Source organism: Asterias amurensis, chromosome 2, assembly GCF_032118995.1.
Source record: "Asterias amurensis chromosome 2, ASM3211899v1".
Classification (NCBI taxonomy): domain Eukaryota; kingdom Metazoa; phylum Echinodermata; class Asteroidea; order Forcipulatida; family Asteriidae; genus Asterias; species Asterias amurensis.
Genome location: NC_092649.1, coordinates 28,056,755 through 28,078,291, shown reverse-complemented (window position 1 = coordinate 28,078,291; position 21,537 = coordinate 28,056,755). Strand labels below are relative to the sequence as shown.

Sequence of the window (21,537 nt, the reverse complement as noted above, 5' to 3'; positions counted from 1 at the left end):
CGAGTACTAGTGTATATTTAATACTTCTACATTTCCTGTTAGTAAAACTGTTTCTGTGCAGCCGCCGATAAAAAAATGTGAATACCAACATTTTCTTAAACTACTCGTTAAAATGTTAGATTGATTCTTACAAATAGTATAGTAACACTGCAAGTATAATCTCAAACGTCTACAGTTTTTATTCATTTGTGGATTCAGATTTACATTGTGCAAGAAACTACTCCTACCACTAAAAAATCATTGCAAGATTTAAACTTTTTTTCACTGCAATCACAAAAACTGCTAAGTTTCTATGCATTTATCAAATTTGTTTGTCATTTTGCTTAGCCGGCAGATAAAATATAGGGAGTACCTACTCAACTGGTACAAGGCAGTTATCAAGGGATGTCAGTTGTCAGTTTTAAAAAGAATCACCTATCTTCCTGTTTAAGTAGAAGATAAATCAGTGAAAATCAAGGAAAATCACAAAAATTCTGAAAAAATAATTGATTGAGACGACTATTTAACCTGACAGCAGAACGTGTCTTCCTCTAACAAGAACAGCAAAAGTATACACATTTTTAATTTTGCATGGAGGGCCTTGACCCAATTTTATACCGCTGTAAAGAAGAAACTACTGCTTAGCAAATTTCATAGCTTAGCAAAGAGTGAGCGGGGCACCACTCACAACAATGTAAACTTTGCATCAATTTTTGATCAGTAACCCGTTTTTGCCAATGCCTAGGCTTTATTGTGGGCACAAGTGTCACACCACTACATAATTCTTTTTTTTAAATGAAGAAATAAATTCATTAAAGGAACATTACAGAATTAGTTTTTGCAAACGAAACAGTTGCTAGCAGAGTAAGCACATGTAATCCACCATATACATAAACTGACAAACCTGTTGAAGTTTGAGATCGATCGGCCATGTGGGTCACGAAGAAATAATGAACAAAACTGATTAAACATTTTGCACGACACTGAGTGATAAACTCCAAACGGGAAATTAGTATTATTTATGAAGTTTCTATGACATTTTACATGACGTTTATATGAGTAATATGACGTTTCAGACAGAATATTTAAAGAGATATTTTCAACTATCATCATCATTATACTTTGTAAGTTTTATGCAAATCTTTGATCTCAGATGAGTTTTTCTTACCAATTCTGTAATGTTCCTTTAACAAGAGAGAGAGAGAGAGTAATATTTCTTACCGTTCCCCAGTCGCCGAAGCTCCACCGTGGGCAGTGTATACCAGTATTGCAAACTTCTATGTTTTGTGGTCTCAATGCTTCGCTACATGTATCTGAATCTCCATTTTCATCTTGACAGAAGATGACCCGCTGGTGCAGACCGCTCCCACAGGTGGATGAACACTGTATACAGAAATAAAAGGGGAAGGTATACGTTTGGGAATCGCTCTTAGAGAATTAATGGCAATAAAAAACTATTGGTTAGAAGCTTACAGCAGCTTTCGATAGTATAAAGCATTTTGAAAAACATTTTCACTTCGAAGTAGTGCAGTCATGTCAAAATATCTCCAGACTTTGTGCCAAAATATTTGCATGTGAGATGATGCTTGTCAGATTGTGAAATAGTATATAGGGATAATTCTTCTGCGTTGACATTATTTGCTCAGTATTTTCGGGATGTCTCAAAAACACGACCACCTCTTGACATGAATTTTCAAAGAATCTCTTTGATGTAAACATCTACATTTATATAAAATTATAACAACAGAATGATTCCAAAACCCAAACATAGTTTGCCTTTAAGTGATACAATTAATTTTCTCCGTAGAAACACTCACCTTACTCCATGGTCCAGTCTTCCACTTTCCTCTGACTGTCCCAATCCCTCTGTCTCCTGACATCCCTGATGCATCAAACTGCTCTGATAAGCACTCCTGGTTGCTACACACTTCAGAGTCCTTGGGTCTGATCTTCACATCGCACTCCTCATCCTTCGCAATGGAGTTATCGCTGTTGACACAGGCTACGTAGCGTGAGGACTTGCCAGTTCCGCATGTTACAGAACACTGGAAGATTAAAACATTGAATGGTAAAAAAAACAAAAACAAAAAACGCTGGTAAAAAACTGCTGGGTGTTCAAGGCGCAGTAAACCAAAAACAAAACAAAGAAAACAGACACAACAAACTTAATCCTTGAAAACCTGTGACATAAGATAAGTTTTGAGAAGAGATTTGTATTTTGTGGTACAAAGACAAAATCTAAGATTAAAGTGGTAGAGAGTTCTAGATGTGTGGCGCAGCTGAAGAAAAAGAAACTGCTATCAAATAAAATAAACAATTAATTTGACCCCATAATGGATTTAGGAAAACTGATCAAACTGTCCAGGGCCCTATTTCACATAGCTGCTTCAAAATAAACAAAAATTCTCATACCTGATTCCATTGGCCGGTTCTCCAGTGAGGGCAGGGTTTACTCTGACATTGCTGAATGGCTGGAGGGCGGTGCTCGATGTCGCAATCTGTCTCCTCCGAGATGTAACCATAGCGATCTCTGCAACTTACATATCGCTCACGAGTTCCATAGCCGCATGTGGATGTGCACTAAGTGAACAAGATTAGATTATATTAGATCAGCTTTGGTTTATTGCTAGTCATATACAAGTTTACAAATATTGACTGCTTTGAGTGCTATGGTTACACAGACGCACAAATGATTGGGTTCAAGGTCTGGTAAAAAGACGTTTGGGTACTGCCCGCGCCATGTAATTGTTTTTACTACTGCATGGCAAACGACTATCACACGACCGCCAAGTTTCTAGTAAATTTAAGACATATCATGTGATAAGCTCTTAACCAATGAAAAGGCAAAATTTTTGTAAGGGGTGTTTTAATATACAATACAAATTGCTTTGGCTATCTTGCTTAAAAATACATGTTGTTTTTCTTCCCCCAAAAAAATATATCCAAATTGAGGCTGGAAGCAATGGCCCCTGACAGTCTACATGTATCACTGCTGTATCTGACAAACTCCAACAAGGGGATTATATACACAATCTCTCTTATACAAACATTTGTCTAATGTCTATGGTAATGAATTGCGCAAATCCAGACTTTGTGGATCAGTAACTAGATGACAATACTTATTCTAGTCAACAGTTAGCTTGTAGGATTCGAACCCACAACCTTATAATTGCAAGTCCTTGAAGGGTGTTGTGGCCGAGCGGATAAGAACATGAACTTAAGCTCTGGTGTTTCTGTTCAGCAGGGTGTGGGTTTAGGTCCCGGTCGTGACACTTGGGTCCCTGAGCAAGTTACTTAACTATAACTGCTTCTCTCAACCATGGGGTAAATGGGTATATGTGGGGGCAGAGATGGTTCTTAAGATTTATTCAGCTTAGTGCGCTATATATTTAGCAGTACAGGCTTTACATTCCCCAGGAAGCTGAGAGGGTTAAAGCAATGAATTAAATGGCCCAGTGACCAGGAGTACTAATGAAAGTGCTTTGAAACGCCCTTCAGGTGTGAAAAGTCCTATATCAAAACCAATTATTACTATTTTTATAGAACATAATTCTCACCTCAGTCCACATCCCCGTTCTCCATTGACTGCTGAATCTCATCCATGGTGTCTCCCTAAGAACCTCCATAGCGGTTACTGGTGATGACTTGGGCACCGGCTTCCGCTCAGACGGCCCTCTGATCGTCACGCTTGGCACATCCAGTAAAGCCGACCCTCTTTGGTTATAGGTCGGCCCGGGTTGGGGATTCTGCGATGACGAGGGCGTTGGTCTACGAAGCACACTTCGTGCGGATGATACCGGTGTGTTAATACGAGGTACCGTTGATGAGGTGGATTTGATTGGTGGGTACGTTGGTGGGAGGGTTGTGGGTGGATTGGTTTCCGGTTTGGTGGGAAATGGGCAGGTTGGCATTTGGCAGTTCTGCTCTTTGGGCGGCCGATCTTCTAGACTACACTCTGAGTCTGGTAGTGGGGTATCGTTAGTGTGACGACATTGAATACCTCGAAGTTGGTAGCCCTGACCGCAGGATACCGAGCACTGCAAGACAAAAAGAAACAGACAGGGCTCAAAATTAACACTAGACCACAGGCCAGTGATCTTATTAGGCCAGTAACATTTTGGCTTGTTCCAATAACAACTCAAATGTGAAACTGTGTAGATAATGTTCTCCTCATTTTGATTACAGTCTTGTAACAAATTTTCTGGTCCAGTAAAATTTTTGAGCAACAAGCCCTGCAGTCTTGTGGATATGTCCCCCAAATTCGAACCCTGATATAGTTTAGACATAATTGGATCTTGTGTACAAATAAAGCTATAAAATAAAGAAGTAATCATCAGAATTATCTTCCAACTCTTTGCCTCACCTTACAAACCCCTGCATTTTGCATCAACAATTTCTACCTCTACAAGAGACAACTTTACACCAATAACTAAATAAGATAAAACTTGACAAGAATCTGCTGAACAATAAAAAACTCACAGGTCCCCAATCACCATGTCTCCATAGAGGACAATCAGCCGGCGAACAAGGCTTGGACTGGGCTGGCATCAATGTCAGGTCACACTGGGCCAAGCTGACGATGCGGTTGTCTTGGTAACAGCTCACTCTACGCTGCACCTCTCCCTCTCCACAAGTCACTGAGCACTGAGTACAGAGAGTAGGATGAAAGAGAAATACTCAAAGTATTTGAGAAACAAGAACAGAGACAGGTCACAATGCGTGTTGTGGTCGATTGGTCTAGTTCATCGAACCCATGCTCTAGGCTGGTCAGCAGCAGAGTGTATGGGTTTGAATCCCAGTAATTCCACTTGTGCCCTTGAGCAAGGCACTTAACCATAATTGCTTCATTAAAAAAGAAGGGAAGGTAGTGCATCCTGCTCCACCAGCCAGGCTCATAGCGGACGATACCCATGCCTATCCTTACCAACAGTGAAGGGAGTATCACTGTTTCAGCCCAGGAGTAAGTGGCAACATGCCTTTTATGGCAGTTGATTTTGGTTGATAGCCCAAATCAGTTAAGTGTATAGCCCTCACCTTGAAGTGGCTGTCTGTGGCCTTTTGATATTAAACAATTTCTCATAATGTTTTTTCTTAATCCTTCAATCTTACCTCATCCCATGGCCCTACTCCCCAGGTTGGACACCCTATCACCTCACATGCCCTGACAGTCTCTGGCATGAGGGACAGGTCACACTGGGTGATATCCACATTCTGACCGGCAGATGAGCAACTGACTCTCCGCTGCATTTCCCCCTGGCCACACGTCACTGAACACTGAAAGCAGAGAACGACAAATAGGATTTAATGGATAGGTTACATTTAGGCAGACCAGCAACAATAGGACTTGACGGCACATTATTTTGAAGGTAGCAGGTTCAAGTCTTGCTCTCAAAATGTTTTCCTTGCTTAACCCAAGTTCTTGATTTTGCTGATAAAGACGCAACAACTTATAAAGCTGATAATATTCTGGAGGAAGCTCATAAATCGATCACAGATTGTCATACAGATTGGGCGTCAAACCAACAAAATAATTAAACTGCGAGAGTGTTTAGACTAAGGCATGTCTAGCAAGGGGCAGGAGTAGAGCCATCAGTAGGCAAAGACTGGTAAGTATGGACAAACAGTCCAGGGTGAAAGGCAGCAAAGAAACCACTAAGCTATTACGAAGGACAGAACTAAAGCCAACAAACAACTCAACGGACCAGAAAAGATAACTAGAGTGACTCAAACCTGGGGGGGGGGGGGGAATATAAATGACCAATACAATGTTTTTACTTGTGCTCTTCAAGAACAACAACAACTTCTTCATAAATTATGACCTCACCTGAGCCCATTCACCATGGAACCAATGAGCACAGTCCGTCACTTCACATGACCTCGTTGTCTCCGGCATCACGGATGTGTCGCAGCGACTAGCTTCGATTTCAATGTTGCCTAGGTAACAGTTGACCCCTCTTTGCCTCTGTCCTAGACCACACGTTACTGAGCACTGTATCAAAATCAAAATTTGACAGAATGAGCCAATTAAATATAATCTGATAAACAAAACCTTAATAGTTAAATAGTTAAACAATTATATTTCTATAAACATATTTTTTTTCTAGTAGCTATATTAAAGCACTTTACAACATTATTATCCCTGTTCATCAGGCACACATAGACCATTTCTCAATCTTTATCAGCTACTTGGGGAGCAAACAACCCCAAGCTGCTTAGTTTAGCACCAAGGGGTTAATCCAAAACAATACTGGCTCAGCCCTATCAGATTCCAACTTTTAAACCTGGGTTGAGATAAGCAATTAATGGCCAAGTAAGTGTCATGACTGGAATTGGAACCCACTTTGCGATGACTGAGCCATGTTGTCTAATTCCCATGATGCAGTAATTTCTCAAGCAACGGCACGTGTGAAGAAACAAGACTATTTAAAGGCAGTGAACACTATTGGTAATTGTAAAAGACTAGCCTTCACAGTTGGTGTATCTCAACATATGCATAAAATAACAAACCTGTGAAAATTTGAGCTCAATCGGTCATCAAAGTTCCGAGATAATAATGAAAGAAGAAAACACCCTTGTCACATGAAGTTGCGTGCGTTTAGATGGTTGATTTCGAGACCTCAAGTTCTAAACTTGAGGTCTCGAAATCAAATTCGTGGAAAATTACTTCTTTCTCCCAAACTATGGCACTTCAGAGGGAGCCGTTTCTCACAATGTTTTATACCACCAACCTGTCCCCATTACTTGTCACCCAGAAAGGTTTTATGCTAATAATTATTTTGAGTAATTACCATTAGTGTACACTGCCTTTAAAAAATCTATTCTCAATACAGAATGAGGGAATTCGAATTTGTCTAAGAGTATTAAAAAAACAAAGAAATTAATTAAGGACTTGCAACAGAAACATCAATTCGTAGGATTTGAAACTTTGCATGGTGTGAGTAAAATCAGGTGAGGTTTGCGGAAGCACAATGTGTATATCTCTGAGAGTAGTGTTGGCTTCCAAACCAACTGGTGATTGACAACTCAACGTTTCGATCAGAATACTCTTTATTGTCTTCAGGAGAAACATCAGTGTCCTCACCTCTCCCCAGTTATTTTCACGCCATACTGGGCAAACAGTCTTCCTGCATGCACTGACGGCACTCGGCTTTGATGTGACATCACACTGCTCATTAGATACAACCTCATTCCCTTGGTGACAGTGGATTGACCTTCGACGCTCCCCTTCACCGCAGGTTACAGAACACTGGGGGGAAAACAAAAAGAGAGGGTTGTTAAACTTACACCCGTTTTAGGCAGGCACAGAGTAGATCAGGAGCAATTAACTCTAGGTCGAACAAAACAAATTTTGGTTTCAGACAGGCAAATATAATATAACATCTACAGTGGCTCAGCTCATGAAAAGGTCAACGTCTGAAAGCAAGGCGCTAAAGGGTCAATCCGAACAACAACAGTCGATCTTACGATTTCTAGTGCGTCCAGTCGCTCCTAACTGTTTCAGATGTTTTTATGTACTTCATTCAGAATTGGGTACGGCGCGACTCTAGAGCACCTGTCTGAAACGGATGTTAGTGACAGCCATCCCCCTGTTACTAGAAGTCAAAACCCACTTATCAATGAGCTGCTTTTTGGACACTAGGTGGCAGCAGACTAAAGCCCGGTTCATACTTCATGCGAATGCGAATGCAAAGCGAATTTGACGTCACAACTCTCCTCTCGCAGCGATACTCGCAAGTGGGTTGAGTGCAACTCAACTCAGTGCGAATTTTGTTGCGAATTTGTGACGTCAACATTCCTATTGCATTCGCATTCGCAGGAAGTATGAACCGGGCTTAACTTTACTTCTTTTTTCTCTCATTTGGTTCTGAAAAGAAATTACTCAGGACACATTTCTGCTGACTACACCTACTTCTTCAAAAAAGGTCTTCCATAGTTTCTTACCGGTCCCCATTCTCCGTGTCTCCACAAGGTGCATTCAGGGAGGTCACAGGGCATGATGGTCTCGGGCATCAGGCTCAAATCACAGTCGAGGTAGTCCATCTTGCGGTTGCCTTGGTAACAGCTGATTTCTCTTTCCTTTTTTCCTAGACCACAACTAGCAGAACACTGAAGTAAAGACGGCAATAAAATATTTCTTATTGACACCTAATTTGTTGTCACCCTCGGCCACTGTCTGCCCAAGGTCTGCTATTGGTGATAACATCAGGGCCCAATTTTATAGCAGGATACAAGTCACAAATTGTACTTGTGACATGGTTGTTTTTCTGGTAACCTGATTCTAGTAACTGTAATTTTGTAACACTTAGCTAATTTTTGTGCTTTAAAAGCTCTATGAAATTGGGCCTTGATGGTGAATTGGGTCGATAGGCGGAAAAAAACAACTTATAATCATCTAAGAGACCAGGCCAGAAAAAAGTTTAGTGCACAAGTTAGAATACTTCAAGATATATTTGAGTGTATTCTACCATTTCAATGCAGTCAAACCTTAGATATGGTGACTGTTGTGCCAGCTGCTTATTAAGAGGGTTTCTAGACTTTGGCTGCTCGATTAAATCCTTGAGATGGCACTACTATAGACCTTTTTATTCCAACGTCAAAGCCCAAGAGTTCACCAACCAAACTTGGAAATTCATGGAAAGCCATAAATGCAAAGCAACAACCAGGGAGCCACGGTTTGTAACAATGTTTCATAAAAATTCAAAATAAGTGTTTAATTTGTTAGAAACAAAGCATCTAGTCATGGGATGTATTTTTTTAAATGGAAGTTTGCAGAAATTTTGAACTGAAATTTAATGGTTTGCTGACGTTCGGCCGTCCATGCCAACCAGCATGGAAAAGGGCCTATAAAGTTTGACACCTCAATTCGAATTAGACATGTCAAGCCATGTTACAAACGCATTGCTTTTTTGGGGTCTGCCTCCACGCGCTTTCCTGCTAGTTTATTCTTATTCTGTCTTTTATGCATTACAATGTAGTTCTGTAATTTTTGGAAATGTGTTAGTGGAAATAAATGTGATTTGAATTGAAATGCTTGGTTCAGAAGTATATGGCACTAATAGAAATTTGTAACAAAAATCGCTAACGTTTCAATTCTCATCCTTAATGGCTTTACAAATGTTGAGGTTCCTCTTACCGGTTCCCACTCTCCATGGCGCCATACCGGACACTCAGCCATCTCACATGATATCACTGTATCAGGCTTCCTGGATTGATCACACTGGTTCCCTTCAACCTCTCGGTTGCCTTGGTAACATCCAATGAATCTCTGCATCTCGCCTTGGCCACAACTTCCAGAACACTATCCAAAAATAAAATCAAGAAATAGATACTTTAAAGAAAGAAAAAAAAGTATTTAACCACTCTTCATTGTCCTATTGCTAGAAACCCTTCGCAAATACTCTATTAGGTTCAGAAACATCAGGCCATTAACTGTTGTTTGCCTTTCTTAAAGGGTCTATGTAACTTTTGTAGGACAAAAAACACGATGTCCACAGATTTACACTAAACTTACACAGTTTGAAGATAATGATAGTAGGAAGCTTCCCTGAAAATATTAAGTGCTGAGGTGCTGTAGTTTTTGGGAAATTAGTAAAACAATGTCATGAAAATAATTTTCGTCTCATGAGATGAAAATTATTTTAATCATTTACAAACGTATTTTCATGACATTTTTTTACTCATTTCTCAAAAACTACAGCACCTCAGTAGGAAATATTTGAAGGGAAGCTTTCCACTATCACTATCTTCAAACCCTGCAAGTTTAATGTAAATCTATGGACATTTTGAAAAAGTACCCAAATCATTTAAAAGGTCACAAACTTTGGTCAAAGATGTTGGTTAACTCATCCCCCGAAAAATATGTATCTATCAGACGATCATTGTATTGAAAAATTAACAGAACAGAACATGTCAGCGCAATAAGGTTCTTAGAATGTATTTCCTACGTATCCCCTCCTCGTTTTTTCAATATTTCTGTCTAAGCACGCTGTTGAGACTTCATGCTTATTGATTTGCATTCTTGTATTTGAATTAGAACTTGTTGTTATAATAATCTGTTTTTCATTAAAATTTTAAGATTTTCAGCCTTTTTGGCTGTGTTGGAATGTTTCCTAAACCAATTCAAATCTAATCAAAATGAATGTTTACACATAAACATATGCCAGCTTTGAAGCCGATACAAGTGAAAGCCTTGTGTGTACACCATAAACGCCTGATGTGTGTAACAGAATGGCATTCCAACAGCAGTGGGAACATTTTCATAGAAATAAGAACATCCAAAGTTATGGAACACCCATTAAGTTTCCTTTTCAGTTGGCCGCCATCATTGACGAGTTGTGCGACCGTGAATGAGTATCATTGACTGAGAGTTGCCTTGAGAGCAGTATTCCATTGTTTATCATTAAAGATGGTGGTCAATGACGCGCAATCCATCTATACAGACTTTGCCCTTTTCATATCTTACCGGCCCCCATTCTCCATGCTTCCACCGGCTGCATTCTGGGAGATCACATGGTACAACTCTATCGGGCATGACACTCAAGTCACAGTGTGTGATGTCCATTTTACGGTTGCCTTGGTAACAGCTAACTTCTCGTTGCCTCTCCCCTTGACCACAGCTTGCAGAACACTAAAAAACAATCTCTTAAATTAAGGAAATTTTCTGCTGTCTGCTTTTTAAGTTATAAAATATTCCTCAAATAGCTCAGCAACCCTTTGTTAAGTAAAAGTAGTTAAGTTAAAATAAATTGATTATTGCATTCCCTGATTCTGATTTAAAATATAAAACAAAAAGCCATTTTATTCGGTTGCCAGAGGTTCTATATGGACAGAGGTTTTATTGGCCAAGGGCCTTGTCACATGAGGCAATTTTTTAAGGCAATTTGGAGGCATTCAACTGCATTGCATGCAACTGGACAACTTTGGTGGCACATGAGAAACTTTTCAAACAGTGTCTTTTGATCCAAAGCAAAAAAATATGAACTTTCACCATATGAATATATATTTTCTCTTTGGAGATGGCACAGAACTGTTTGCCAGTAAAATTCCCTCGAGTGACATGGCTTTAACACTCTCGCAGGCTTTAAATAAATTTTGAGGTTCGTCTTACCGGTTCCCACTCTCCCTGGTGCCATACCGGACACTCGGCCATCTCACATGATATCACTGTATCAGGCTTCCTGGATTGGTCACACTGGTTCCCTTCAACCTCTCGGTTGCCTTGGTAACAGCCGATGAATCTCTGCCTCTCGCCTTGGCCACAACTTCCCGAACACTAACAAAGAGAAGAAAAATAATAAAAGGTCTAACTATTGGTTTCACAAATGCAAATGTGTGACGTCAAATACCGTTTCGCATTTGCATTCACAGGGAGTACATGTATGAACAGGGCTTTAGTCTCACCGGTCCCCAGTCACTATGCTTCCAGACGGTGCATTCTGCCATCTGACATGGTCTCGTAGAAGCTGGCGTCACGGCCACATCACACTCCCTATCATGAACGTTCTCAGTACCACGATGGCAGCTCACTTGACGCTGTTGGTTCCCTTCCCCGCAGGTTACTGAACACTGCAGAAACAATATGGCACCAATGGTAAATTATACAATCAGCTTGAAAGATTTCTTGCTGAGCAATTTGAATTTGTTGCAGAGCTTTTTTTCCTTTTATCTGTAACGCAAGTGTCTTGCTCGAGGACACAAGTGCCAAGATCAGAACCAAAACTGACAGTCTGACAACACCGGTACAGCTAGACCTCTTGATCATGCCATTCTAAAAGAAAATCATCGTTATGGACTGTGAAGGTGACAACAGCCCCATGAGCATTTGGCAACATGCCCCTGGTAGTAATTTTTTTGGGTCGATCACCCAAATCAATCGAGTGTAGCCCTCACCTTGGAGTGGCTGTCTGTGGCCTTGTGAAGTAGGGCAATCTCATTCGTTTGTATTTTTTTAAAAGCTGATTACCTGACTCCACTCTCCATGCTGCCAGCGTGCACATTCATCCAAAACGCACGGCAAAACCACATCTGGCTTCTGGTCCGAATTACAATGCCTGACGTCTACTTGGTGACTGCCTTGGTAGCAGCTAATACGTCTTCGTCTTTGGCCCTGGCCACACGTCACCGAACACTGGAAAGATTTTGCAAAATGTCAATGTCAAAAATCATCCCCAGCAAACTTTCGCTATATTTGGCACCAAGCTAAGCTTCAAATCAGCTACTTCAAAAGTGAGATCAACAATTGCTTTTTTAAAGACCTGCTTGAACGAAAATGTCAAGTTGTGAACTTTGCTGAATTCCACTTAAAATGTTTTCGATGAATAAGGAAATCGAGTCATATGATTATAAATAGGTTTCAATTGTGTAAAAAAAAAACCATTTTGTATGCCCTTATCCACAGCTTTTCTGCGAGATTTGCGAAAAGCCCCGTTACGTAATCACTCTCAAAACGTCATAAGTAGATAAAGCCGCTTTGTTGCAGCGTGGATGTATAACAAAGCAAACTCCCACAAATGATGTCAGCGGCATTGTCCTTTGACGCCTGCTCTCAACGGCAGAAGTGTTTTTAGTTTTTCAAAAAACCTTTAGGTAGGGGCCTGATTTTTTGATCGATAATTACGAAAAGTTCAGAAGTGTACACATATCAAAATTACATTAAAATGGTGAACAAGTGCATTATAAACAAGTAAAAATACCATTTCTGTTGAAAACATTCCGCTCAGGTAGCTGTTTAAGGGTATGATAAAAATTTACAAAAGGAGGGGGGGGGGTCTATATTGGAATGCCTTCTTACTGGTCCAGAATCTTCTGCACGCCATGATGTACACTCTCCAGCATCACAAAGTTCTGTTGTCTCTGGCTCGGTGAATTGGTTGCATTGGTCTGAATCAACGATGTAGTTACCAAGGTAACAGCTGACTAACCGCTGTCTCTCACCTTGGCCGCAAGAAACTGAACACTGTTCAAGAGAGAGCAATGATTTAAGTTAACATATTGCTGTGGAATTCGTTACCAAATATCAAAGAGAGAAGACCTTCAAAGGAATAACCAAGATATCAAAGCAAATGTTACAAAATCTCTCAAAAGATTTGGGGCAAACACTCTCAAGCGAAAATCTTCTTACCGAGCCCCACTCCCCCTGCTGCCAAAACGGGCATTCGGTGACCTCACATGACCTTGTAGTCTCCGGCATGAAACTCAGTCCACACTGGATACTGTCCACCTTTTGGTTCCCATGGAGACAGCTTACCAATCGCTGTACAGTTCCTTGACCACACGTTGCTGAGCACTGTTGTTGAAAACCCAAACAGAATGAGAATGTTACCTCTCTATACACTCTTCAAGATTGTTAAATTAGGAATTGTTTCAAGTAAAACATGTATTTGTATTTGGCTCAGAACAAATCGGCTTGAAACACGGATTTCAATTTTTTTAAACTACCGCTTAATATATTTTGTGGTATTTTGGAAATATCACCAGCTCACCAACAGATAGCTGCAGAAATGCAAACTTACTTAAATCATTCATGAATCTGTTGAAGACCTACTTAATTAATTGGTAGTGATTTTATTTGTTTTGGAGACATCCAAGCGCTTTGCATCCTATGGCAAAAGAGGCTCTATAATTGCCAGCTTTATTTAATAGATATTAAATTTGCATCGGGGGGATAACAAATATTCATTTTGGTGTTACCCATACACACCGATGTGTCACAGGCATGTTACTTGGGTAGGATTTGGACCCATGACCTTTGCAATTCTAGAGTAATATCAACTAGCTTATTATGATTCTAAAACCTCATGGTTGTTTGGCGAACATAGATCGTGAGTAAGAAAACCTATCCGTCTAAGTGTATCTCACCGGTCCCCATTCTCCCTGGTGCCAGACAGCGCACTCCTGCATTTGACAAGGCATGGCTTCTTCCAGCTTGCTGGACTGGTCACACTGAGATGAGTCCACCATCTGGGCACCACGATAACATCGGACTGACCTTTGAACCTTGCCGTCCCCGCAGGTCACTGAACACTGCAAGAGGAACACAAAACAATTAGGCATTGGGCACAAAAAGTAGCTAAACACTTGGCTCATGCACGTTGTATAACTGATATCTGTCTAATTTTTGCTCATCAGAGGATTGTTATAAGCTCAGCTAATTTGTTCACTCTTTAAATTAGGGGCAACAAAAACTCTGTCGGTTAGAAGTCTAGCAACTATTAAAGTATAAGGCATTTTGAGAATCATTTCACTTCAAAGTAATGTGGTTATTGAAAAAATATATCAGTTTTTATGCCCCAATATTTGAATCTGAGAAACGTTTCTGTCAGATGTTTCTCAGTTTGTGTCATCCAATTACAGATTATTCTTTCTGCAAGGACATAACCGGCTAGGATTTTCGGCAATATCTCCAAAACACTACCACCTTTTGAAATCATTTTTGTTCACAGGATAGTTTTATTGTATACGTCTACATTTATAGAGGATGAAAACAATAAAACGGTTCCAAAAACTTTAGCAAATCTGGTCAGAAAATGGTCGATCTACTTTAGCAATGCAACCCTCTTCTGAAGATGGTTTCACTTAAAACATTTCCTCCAACTGATAGAAAGCAAAGCATCCACTTAATCATGCTCTTAGCACCCAACACATCTGTCAAATTTACAGCCTTTTTTTATTAACGGTATTTATGTCGAAACAATTTGAAAAGGAGTTCATCTTGTGAGTCTCGTTCAGTCTCCCAAAGGAATAAGTGGAACCACAATTAAACATTATTAAAATTGCATTAACCGAAAGAGACCACCGTATAACCATCAATCTGATCTAATTCAATTGCGCAAAGAATGGTTAATGGCCTGACGCTTCGATCCTTGAAGAGTCTTTCTCAAACGCTAAAATAACAACACAACAGACCCACACCAAGAAGAATTCAACTGTCAGTAAATGCCACAGCTGCCAAGCTGCATCTTGAAATCAGGAAGATTTATATTATACAATCAGGAAGATACAAGCTGCATTCAACAATCAGGAAGATATTTAGAATTACTCTAACATAATAGTGGGGGGGTCCATAATCAGGAACATTTTCAAATTTGTTCATCAAAACAAGGAAAGATTGGTTTAGAAAGAGTTAGGCAGCTTTGAAATACAGTATCAACGAAGATAAATCGGTGAATGAAATGAAGTCAGCTGAATTTCAGTACATTTAGCATGAGGACTAATCCACTTTACTGAAGTGCCTGGATATTTAGAATACTTTTGAAATGGGCAGGTGAATATACAGAAGAGCTATGTATGACTTTTATATTGATTATAACTCACGTCACTCCAGGATTCAGCCTTCCACTGTGGACACTCCTCTGTGTTACACCTTTCTACAGTCTGCCTTGATGATCGGTCACAGTTATTGTCTGGTGTGTAGTAACCATTAGAATCCCTGCAGGATGCGCTACGTCGACGAGTGCCACCATTGCAGGATCTTGAACACTAAAAAGAAATAATATCACATAAAATAGTTGCCTAAATATTCATCATTTAAAGGGTGTGCATATTAGGCCTGGGCGAATTATTCGAATATCCGGTTAATGGCGAATAGGTTTTCCTATCCGTAACCGCGAATGCCTTTTTTTTCTTAACCGGATATCCGCATAGGGCGCGAATAGCTATTTATAAACCGGATAGTTCTGTAATTACAACCAAGTAACCGGATATTCTTTAATATCCGAATATCCGCGGACGTCTATTAAGACAGCATAAAACAGCATAAATTAAGTATTTAACTATGCTCACCTCCGTGAAGAGTCAAAACAATGACATTTCTGACGTAATTTGTTCAAAGATTACAAAAGTTTTCCTTCACGTAGAGTCATCCACGATCAAAAGAAAAAGCAAATCGCCATCTTTAAATTAGATCCGGTCATTTTTATGAATGAACCGAGTGACACTGTCTAAAACTAATATCAATCCGCCCAGAAGATCTCATTCACAAAGCGCCCTCTAGCGGCGAAAAAAACTATTCGAATATCCGGTTAATTTCGGATAGTTGGTCAGCGGTATCCGAATAACAAAATTTCACTATTCGCCCAGCACTAGTGCATATCTTTGGTAGGATCGAAAATATAAATGTTCACAGATTTACACGCAACTTGCATGGAAAAAAGATCGTCAAAGTGAAAATCTTCACATGAAATATTTGCTGGCTGAAATATTTAAGTTTCTTTGAGGGTTTACATTATAAATTTGCAATGTTTGTTTGTTCGGGTGTTGTATTGTTTCTGCAAGTATCACACACCTAATCCAAGCAATATTTGTTTGTTCGTTGGTTTGTTTGTTTTGTTTTGTATTGTTTGTTTCCCAAGGCTGAAACAGGGTTACCCCCTTAAAGTTTGTAAGGATGTAGGCCTGGGTATCATCCACAAGGAGCCTGGCTGATAGAGCAGATAGCACTACCTTCCCTTCTGTTTACAAAGCAATTATGGTTATGTGCCTTCACCGGTGTTCAACTCGTGCGAAATATACACTGCATTGACAAAAATGCTTTGCATTCGCAGAAAATAAATCTTTTACAAAGACACACACCTGAGACCAAGATGAGTACTCCCAGTGAGCCATCTCACATTCAATATGACACTCTACAACCTCAGCAGGTCTGGACTGGTCGCTGCAGTGGGCATCAACCACTACGATGGTACGGCGCATGGCGACAGTCTTTATGCATTGGACACGGCGGGTACGTCTCCCTGTACCACAGCTTGATGAACAGTCACTCTCAGCCGTTACTTGCCACCTGTTGAAAAAACAGAACAGGAACCAAGAAGTGTAAGTTAAGTCTGTCCTGAGCATAAAATGGTTCATCAGGCCGGTGTTCATACCCGATTTCCTTGTCATTAAATGACTGAGAATATTTCTGTTCCCCTAGATAGGATGCCAGTGTATTACAGGTTACTCCCAAGCTCTCGCCAGTACCAATTGTACCCCCTGGGTAGAGAGAAGCAATTATGATAAAGTGCATTTCAAGCGTCACAACTGATTGTGCCAGGATTCTAACTCACATTCTGTAAATTACAGAACTTGAGTCCAACTCCCTGGAACACTTGGCCAAGACACCAAAAACACTAAGAAGTGAAAACTAACAAAAACTCATAGGTTTCAAAGTTTCAGATGAGGAACAATTTATTCATTATGCTCCATGCCAAAACCAGGGCCCAATTCTATAGAGATGCTTAAGCAGGAAAAGGAGCTAAGCCCAACAAAATTATGCTTGTCAGAATAAAGTTACCAGCTAAACTACCATGTAACGTGTAAAATATCTGCTTAGCAGGAAAATATTAAGAAATATATTCTACTTAAGCAGCTCTATGCTCTAATTCTAGAAAATAAATTTGACTAGATTTGGTTTATTAAAATCTTTCTAAAAGAAATTGAGAAGATATAAGACAAACAGTTTTTGTGTGCATCATGTACTCTCTGCCTACAGCAGCCGAGTCCAGCTTTCTCCTGAAGATGATCAGAGCATACTGATCGAAATATTGAGATGTTACACAACCTTTCAGAGCCACCACACCAGAGATTTTCAAGTACGATAGGGGCAGTGTAAACCTCACCAGTCGCTTACCTCACTTCACAACCAGTGTTGCATTTAGCTGCGAGCGGCTCGGGTCTGTCGCTATGACAATAGCCCCTCTCTACCTCCACGCGATCGTTCTGTCTCAGACAGCGAAGTGGTCGGATCTTCTCACCTACAACAAAAACCATATGCAAGTGGGTCTTTTTTAGAGATAGTTAATCATTAATAATATTAATAATAATAATAGTAAACATTTCTATGGCGCTCTACAATGAACAGAACGCCTCCCAAGAAAAACAAAATAACATAAGTAGAAATCATAGCAAATGAAAACTACTAGTTGCGCTAAGTGGGAAATAAAAGCGATTTGAGAGACCGCTTGAAGACCGAAGTAGACACTGCTTCTCTGACGTCACAGGGCAGTTGGTTCCAAAGCTTAGGAGCTGCATTGAAGAATAAATTGTCTCCAGCCTTTTTGTAGGAGCGAGGAACAACCAAGCGTGTGACGTCAGAAGCACAGCGGAGCCTTCTACAGTCTTCAAAATGACTAGTATTGTAGAGGATGAAGTTTTCTGTGAGATATTTTGGTGCTTGACTATAGTCATGAAGACATTAACGGTATCAATGAAAGTATAAACTTTTGCATTATTGCAAAAAACTTGTTTTCAAACCAGTGGCATACCAAACAAGTCTTGGTATTTTGAAGGTCAGGCGACTTTATTTTCTGCCCTCCCTAACCCCCTTTCTTGAAGAATGGTCGAGTAACTCATCCTAACTCGAGATAAGACTAGTCTTAACTTTTTGTAAAATCCACCCTGGACTCTCTGCAGGCACGATTTGTACACAGCCCAACAGAAGTAAAATTTAAATCTTCCTCTTGTTTTTGAGATTGTACTGAATGGTAACTTCAATATGAAGAAACCGGGTATATCTCAAAACGTGTCTAGCTGTAAAAAATGTAAAACTTTCCAAAATGACCTGTGCAGTATCTGCCTGCCAGAAAGTCCCAGGAATGTTCAAGATAACTCTTTTTGTAAACTAAGGTTATAATGGTCTATACTATGCATGTATTATGAAACAATTTGGGAACAATTTTGGAGTGAGGAGGGTGGGGGAATAGGGAGAACTATCTTCCCCTGCCATGGCTCTTAATCCAAGGCCCCATTTCTCAAAGCACTAGATTTAACCTTAAGTTGACTTGTCAGTATTAGTGATTTATATTGTGACATCACTATTTGCTTATCAATTAAGATTGATACACACCTTAACATCAATCTTAGCTCTTTGCACCCTAGGCTCGATTTAGATTCAGCTTTACTGGAAATCAATCTTAATCACTAAGCATATTGTGATGTCACAATACAAATCACTGTGGCCCAATGTGTGATGTCACAATACAAATCACTATGCTAATCTTGAACAACTCAAGATGAATCTTAGCTTAGTGTGCAAACAAGCCCTGTATATCAATAAGTTCAAGGAACTTTTCACAGAGGTGAACCTGTCACAACTTGCCGGCACCTGATACCAGCACAAATCCGTACTAGGTTCGACAGACATGAGGAAAAAACACAAGGTACAGAGGTTTATACTTACCGGAAAGGAGTTAATGTACCCTAATCCAACCATGTTGCAGGAATAGACAACATGAATATCCAGTAAATACAAAATTCCATTAAGAGACATAGTGCAACGTAAGCTTCTGGCATGCGCCAAACAAAGTTGACAAAAGTGTGGTGGGGTGGGGTGGGGGAATAAACCAGGTCAGATAAAAACAACAAAGTGCACCAATCCAGACAATAAATAAGTGAGAGGATATTTCAGTGAAAATTTGGTTGTAGTTGGTACTTCGGGGTAAAAATAAAAAAAAAATTGGCACAGGAAAAAACAGCAATCAACTAAACCAATCTCAGAAAAGACCACATAAATCGAATGGTGCGCTGTTATACAGAAAGATTGAAAGAATAAGACAGGTGATGCTTATGCAGACAGTGTGGTTAAAAAATCAATGAAAGAGGGTGTGCGATACATCATGCAATAACACTCAACCAGTGATAGCACTGCAGCTGTCTCAACAACCACAAATTGTGATTTGCAAAAGAACATAGGAGGGGTGAACATGACACTTAACAAACAAGTGTAAGATGGAAAGGATAGGTAGATATTTGTGTCACTAATCATTAAGAGAATGACAAGGTAGTACATTAATAATGACCTCAATTCGCACCATCAGATTCAGTCTACAGGTGCTCGTTGTGTGTGAAAATCTTGGCATGAATTTATCATTCTCAGAAAAATCATTGCCTAAGAATATGCAAAGGAAGTTCTTTAAACTTTCAAAACAAAACTTTCATTTGCTGTGTTACATATTTTTCATTTCATTTTACACCCTTCAGTGAAAAGAAGCAACTTATGGCAAAGTAAGCATGTTGCTCAAGGGCACAAAGTCTAATGACCGGGATTCAAACTCACACCGAACTTTGACTTCAGTGACCTAGACCGCTCAGCCATGACACGCAACACTTCTTGCCTAATTGTGTATGGTCATTTTCCTTTCTCCTTAAATTAAATCAAAAAACAATAACAACAAATGCTTTCATATAACATCGAAAAAGTTTTCTAATAATTGTCTGTAATCCATAGGTCAAACACCTCAAAACCTGCTATTTTTCATGAAAAAAAGACAGATGTATAATTGCCTGTAAACAGGATGTCAAACTAATGTCTTAATCCATCTTCAACCTTTGCCGTAGTCAAATTGAAACGTTTGAGGTGAACCGAGGGGGGAGACACAAACTTTGAGATGTTTTGACTAAATTTTTGGTTTGATCGGTAAGCTCCCTTTTCCGAATAAAATCCTTGCGACCGGTGGTCGCGCCTAGTATTTGGTTGGAAATAAGAAACCACACATAACCTGTTTTTGTGTGATCCAGATGACCACAGGTCATAACAAGAACATCGCAGTTTCCCCTCGTGCGACTGATTTTAATGAGTCAAGAGAATGAAGGAAAAAACCTACTTTTTCTCACGCAACGGCGATGGAATTTTTTTTAAAGCTTGGGGGAATTCCTCAGTTGGTCACCATAAAATTGAACGCAACTTTCAGCAATCTGTTCCTCTCTATAATTTTCTGTGACTTTCTTTCTTTTCTTGAAAGAAAACTCAGCTGGGACTACTACTTAAGCAGATCTTTATTATCTTCACCCCCGCGGAGTGAGTTCTTAATTGGTCTCAACGTTTCGACTAGCTTGCTCTAGTCATCACCAGGAGAATGTGCAATTATTGCTAGCTAATGGTTTCAGTCAGGTTTTAAGCTAGCTTATTTGAACTTAAACTGTGGTAGTAATTGATGTCACAAAGTAGAGTCTTCCAGGAAATGCTGTTGTAGCCTAAAATGTTACACAAACTCTGAAGATGTAAGAACTTGTTGTTTATCATCGAAAACGGTTTAAGCCTTGGAATACTTTATCTACCTCTCAAAATCACAGTGGATGATACTGAATGGGCACGCTTGTTTGGGTGTAATTTTACCATCATGTTCATAGTTTAATGCCTTTTCTGATGACAAAAACTTAGAAATTTGAGACCATAAGATTTTTGAAATGATCTGTTTATGACAAAACAAACCAATTTGGCATTTGCGTTTTCAAATTGTGCAAAGCACACTTACCATGGCATATTTTGTTGCAGGGGGCCCATTCTCCGTACATGTCCCATATATACACGACATTGCCAACGATGGGTACGTTATATTCATATCGGATGTCTGGGGGCGTAACATTTCCAACCGACAACACCTGTTGAAAATAAATTAATTATGCAAATATTATTAAGGAGATTTAAATATCTATTTACAAAGTATTTACATTACAATATAATCGTTACAACTCTGCAATAAGTAATGATGGCAAAAATTACACATTAAAGATTCAAGATCATTGATGATCTGTGAAGGGTGGAGGGAAACTTCATCTTGGGTGGCCATCTTTATTGAGTTTCCA

General features: G+C 39.7%; 1 protein-coding gene across 4 annotated transcripts in view; it reads right to left on the bottom strand.

Annotated features, from left to right (window-relative positions):
- Positions 1-21,537, bottom strand: part of LOC139954555 (A disintegrin and metalloproteinase with thrombospondin motifs 9-like) — a 190,804-nt gene that overhangs the window by 45,717 nt on the left and 123,550 nt on the right. For 3 of the 4 annotated variants that reach the window (XM_071954404.1, XM_071954405.1, XM_071954406.1), the window contains 21 exons: positions 21,207-21,333; positions 17,585-17,708; positions 16,549-16,756; positions 15,292-15,456; positions 13,837-14,001; positions 13,100-13,264; positions 12,770-12,934; positions 11,942-12,106; positions 11,380-11,544; positions 11,087-11,251; positions 10,442-10,606; positions 9,113-9,277; positions 7,921-8,085; positions 7,061-7,225; positions 5,804-5,968; positions 5,089-5,253; positions 4,459-4,623; positions 3,537-4,016; positions 2,392-2,559; positions 1,797-2,024; positions 1,201-1,362 (listed from right to left, as the gene is read on the bottom strand). In XM_071954404.1, the coding sequence (XP_071810505.1) occupies positions 1,201-1,362; positions 1,797-2,024; positions 2,392-2,559; positions 3,537-4,016; positions 4,459-4,623; positions 5,089-5,253; positions 5,804-5,968; positions 7,061-7,225; positions 7,921-8,085; positions 9,113-9,277; positions 10,442-10,606; positions 11,087-11,251; positions 11,380-11,544; positions 11,942-12,106; positions 12,770-12,934; positions 13,100-13,264; positions 13,837-14,001; positions 15,292-15,456; positions 16,549-16,756; positions 17,585-17,708; positions 21,207-21,333 (3,807 nt within the window). The remainder of the gene's footprint in view (positions 1-1,200; positions 1,363-1,796; positions 2,025-2,391; positions 2,560-3,536; positions 4,017-4,458; positions 4,624-5,088; positions 5,254-5,803; positions 5,969-7,060; positions 7,226-7,920; positions 8,086-9,112; positions 9,278-10,441; positions 10,607-11,086; positions 11,252-11,379; positions 11,545-11,941; positions 12,107-12,769; positions 12,935-13,099; positions 13,265-13,836; positions 14,002-15,291; positions 15,457-16,548; positions 16,757-17,584; positions 17,709-21,206; positions 21,334-21,537) is intronic. The other variant, XM_071954407.1, reaches the window with a different exon arrangement.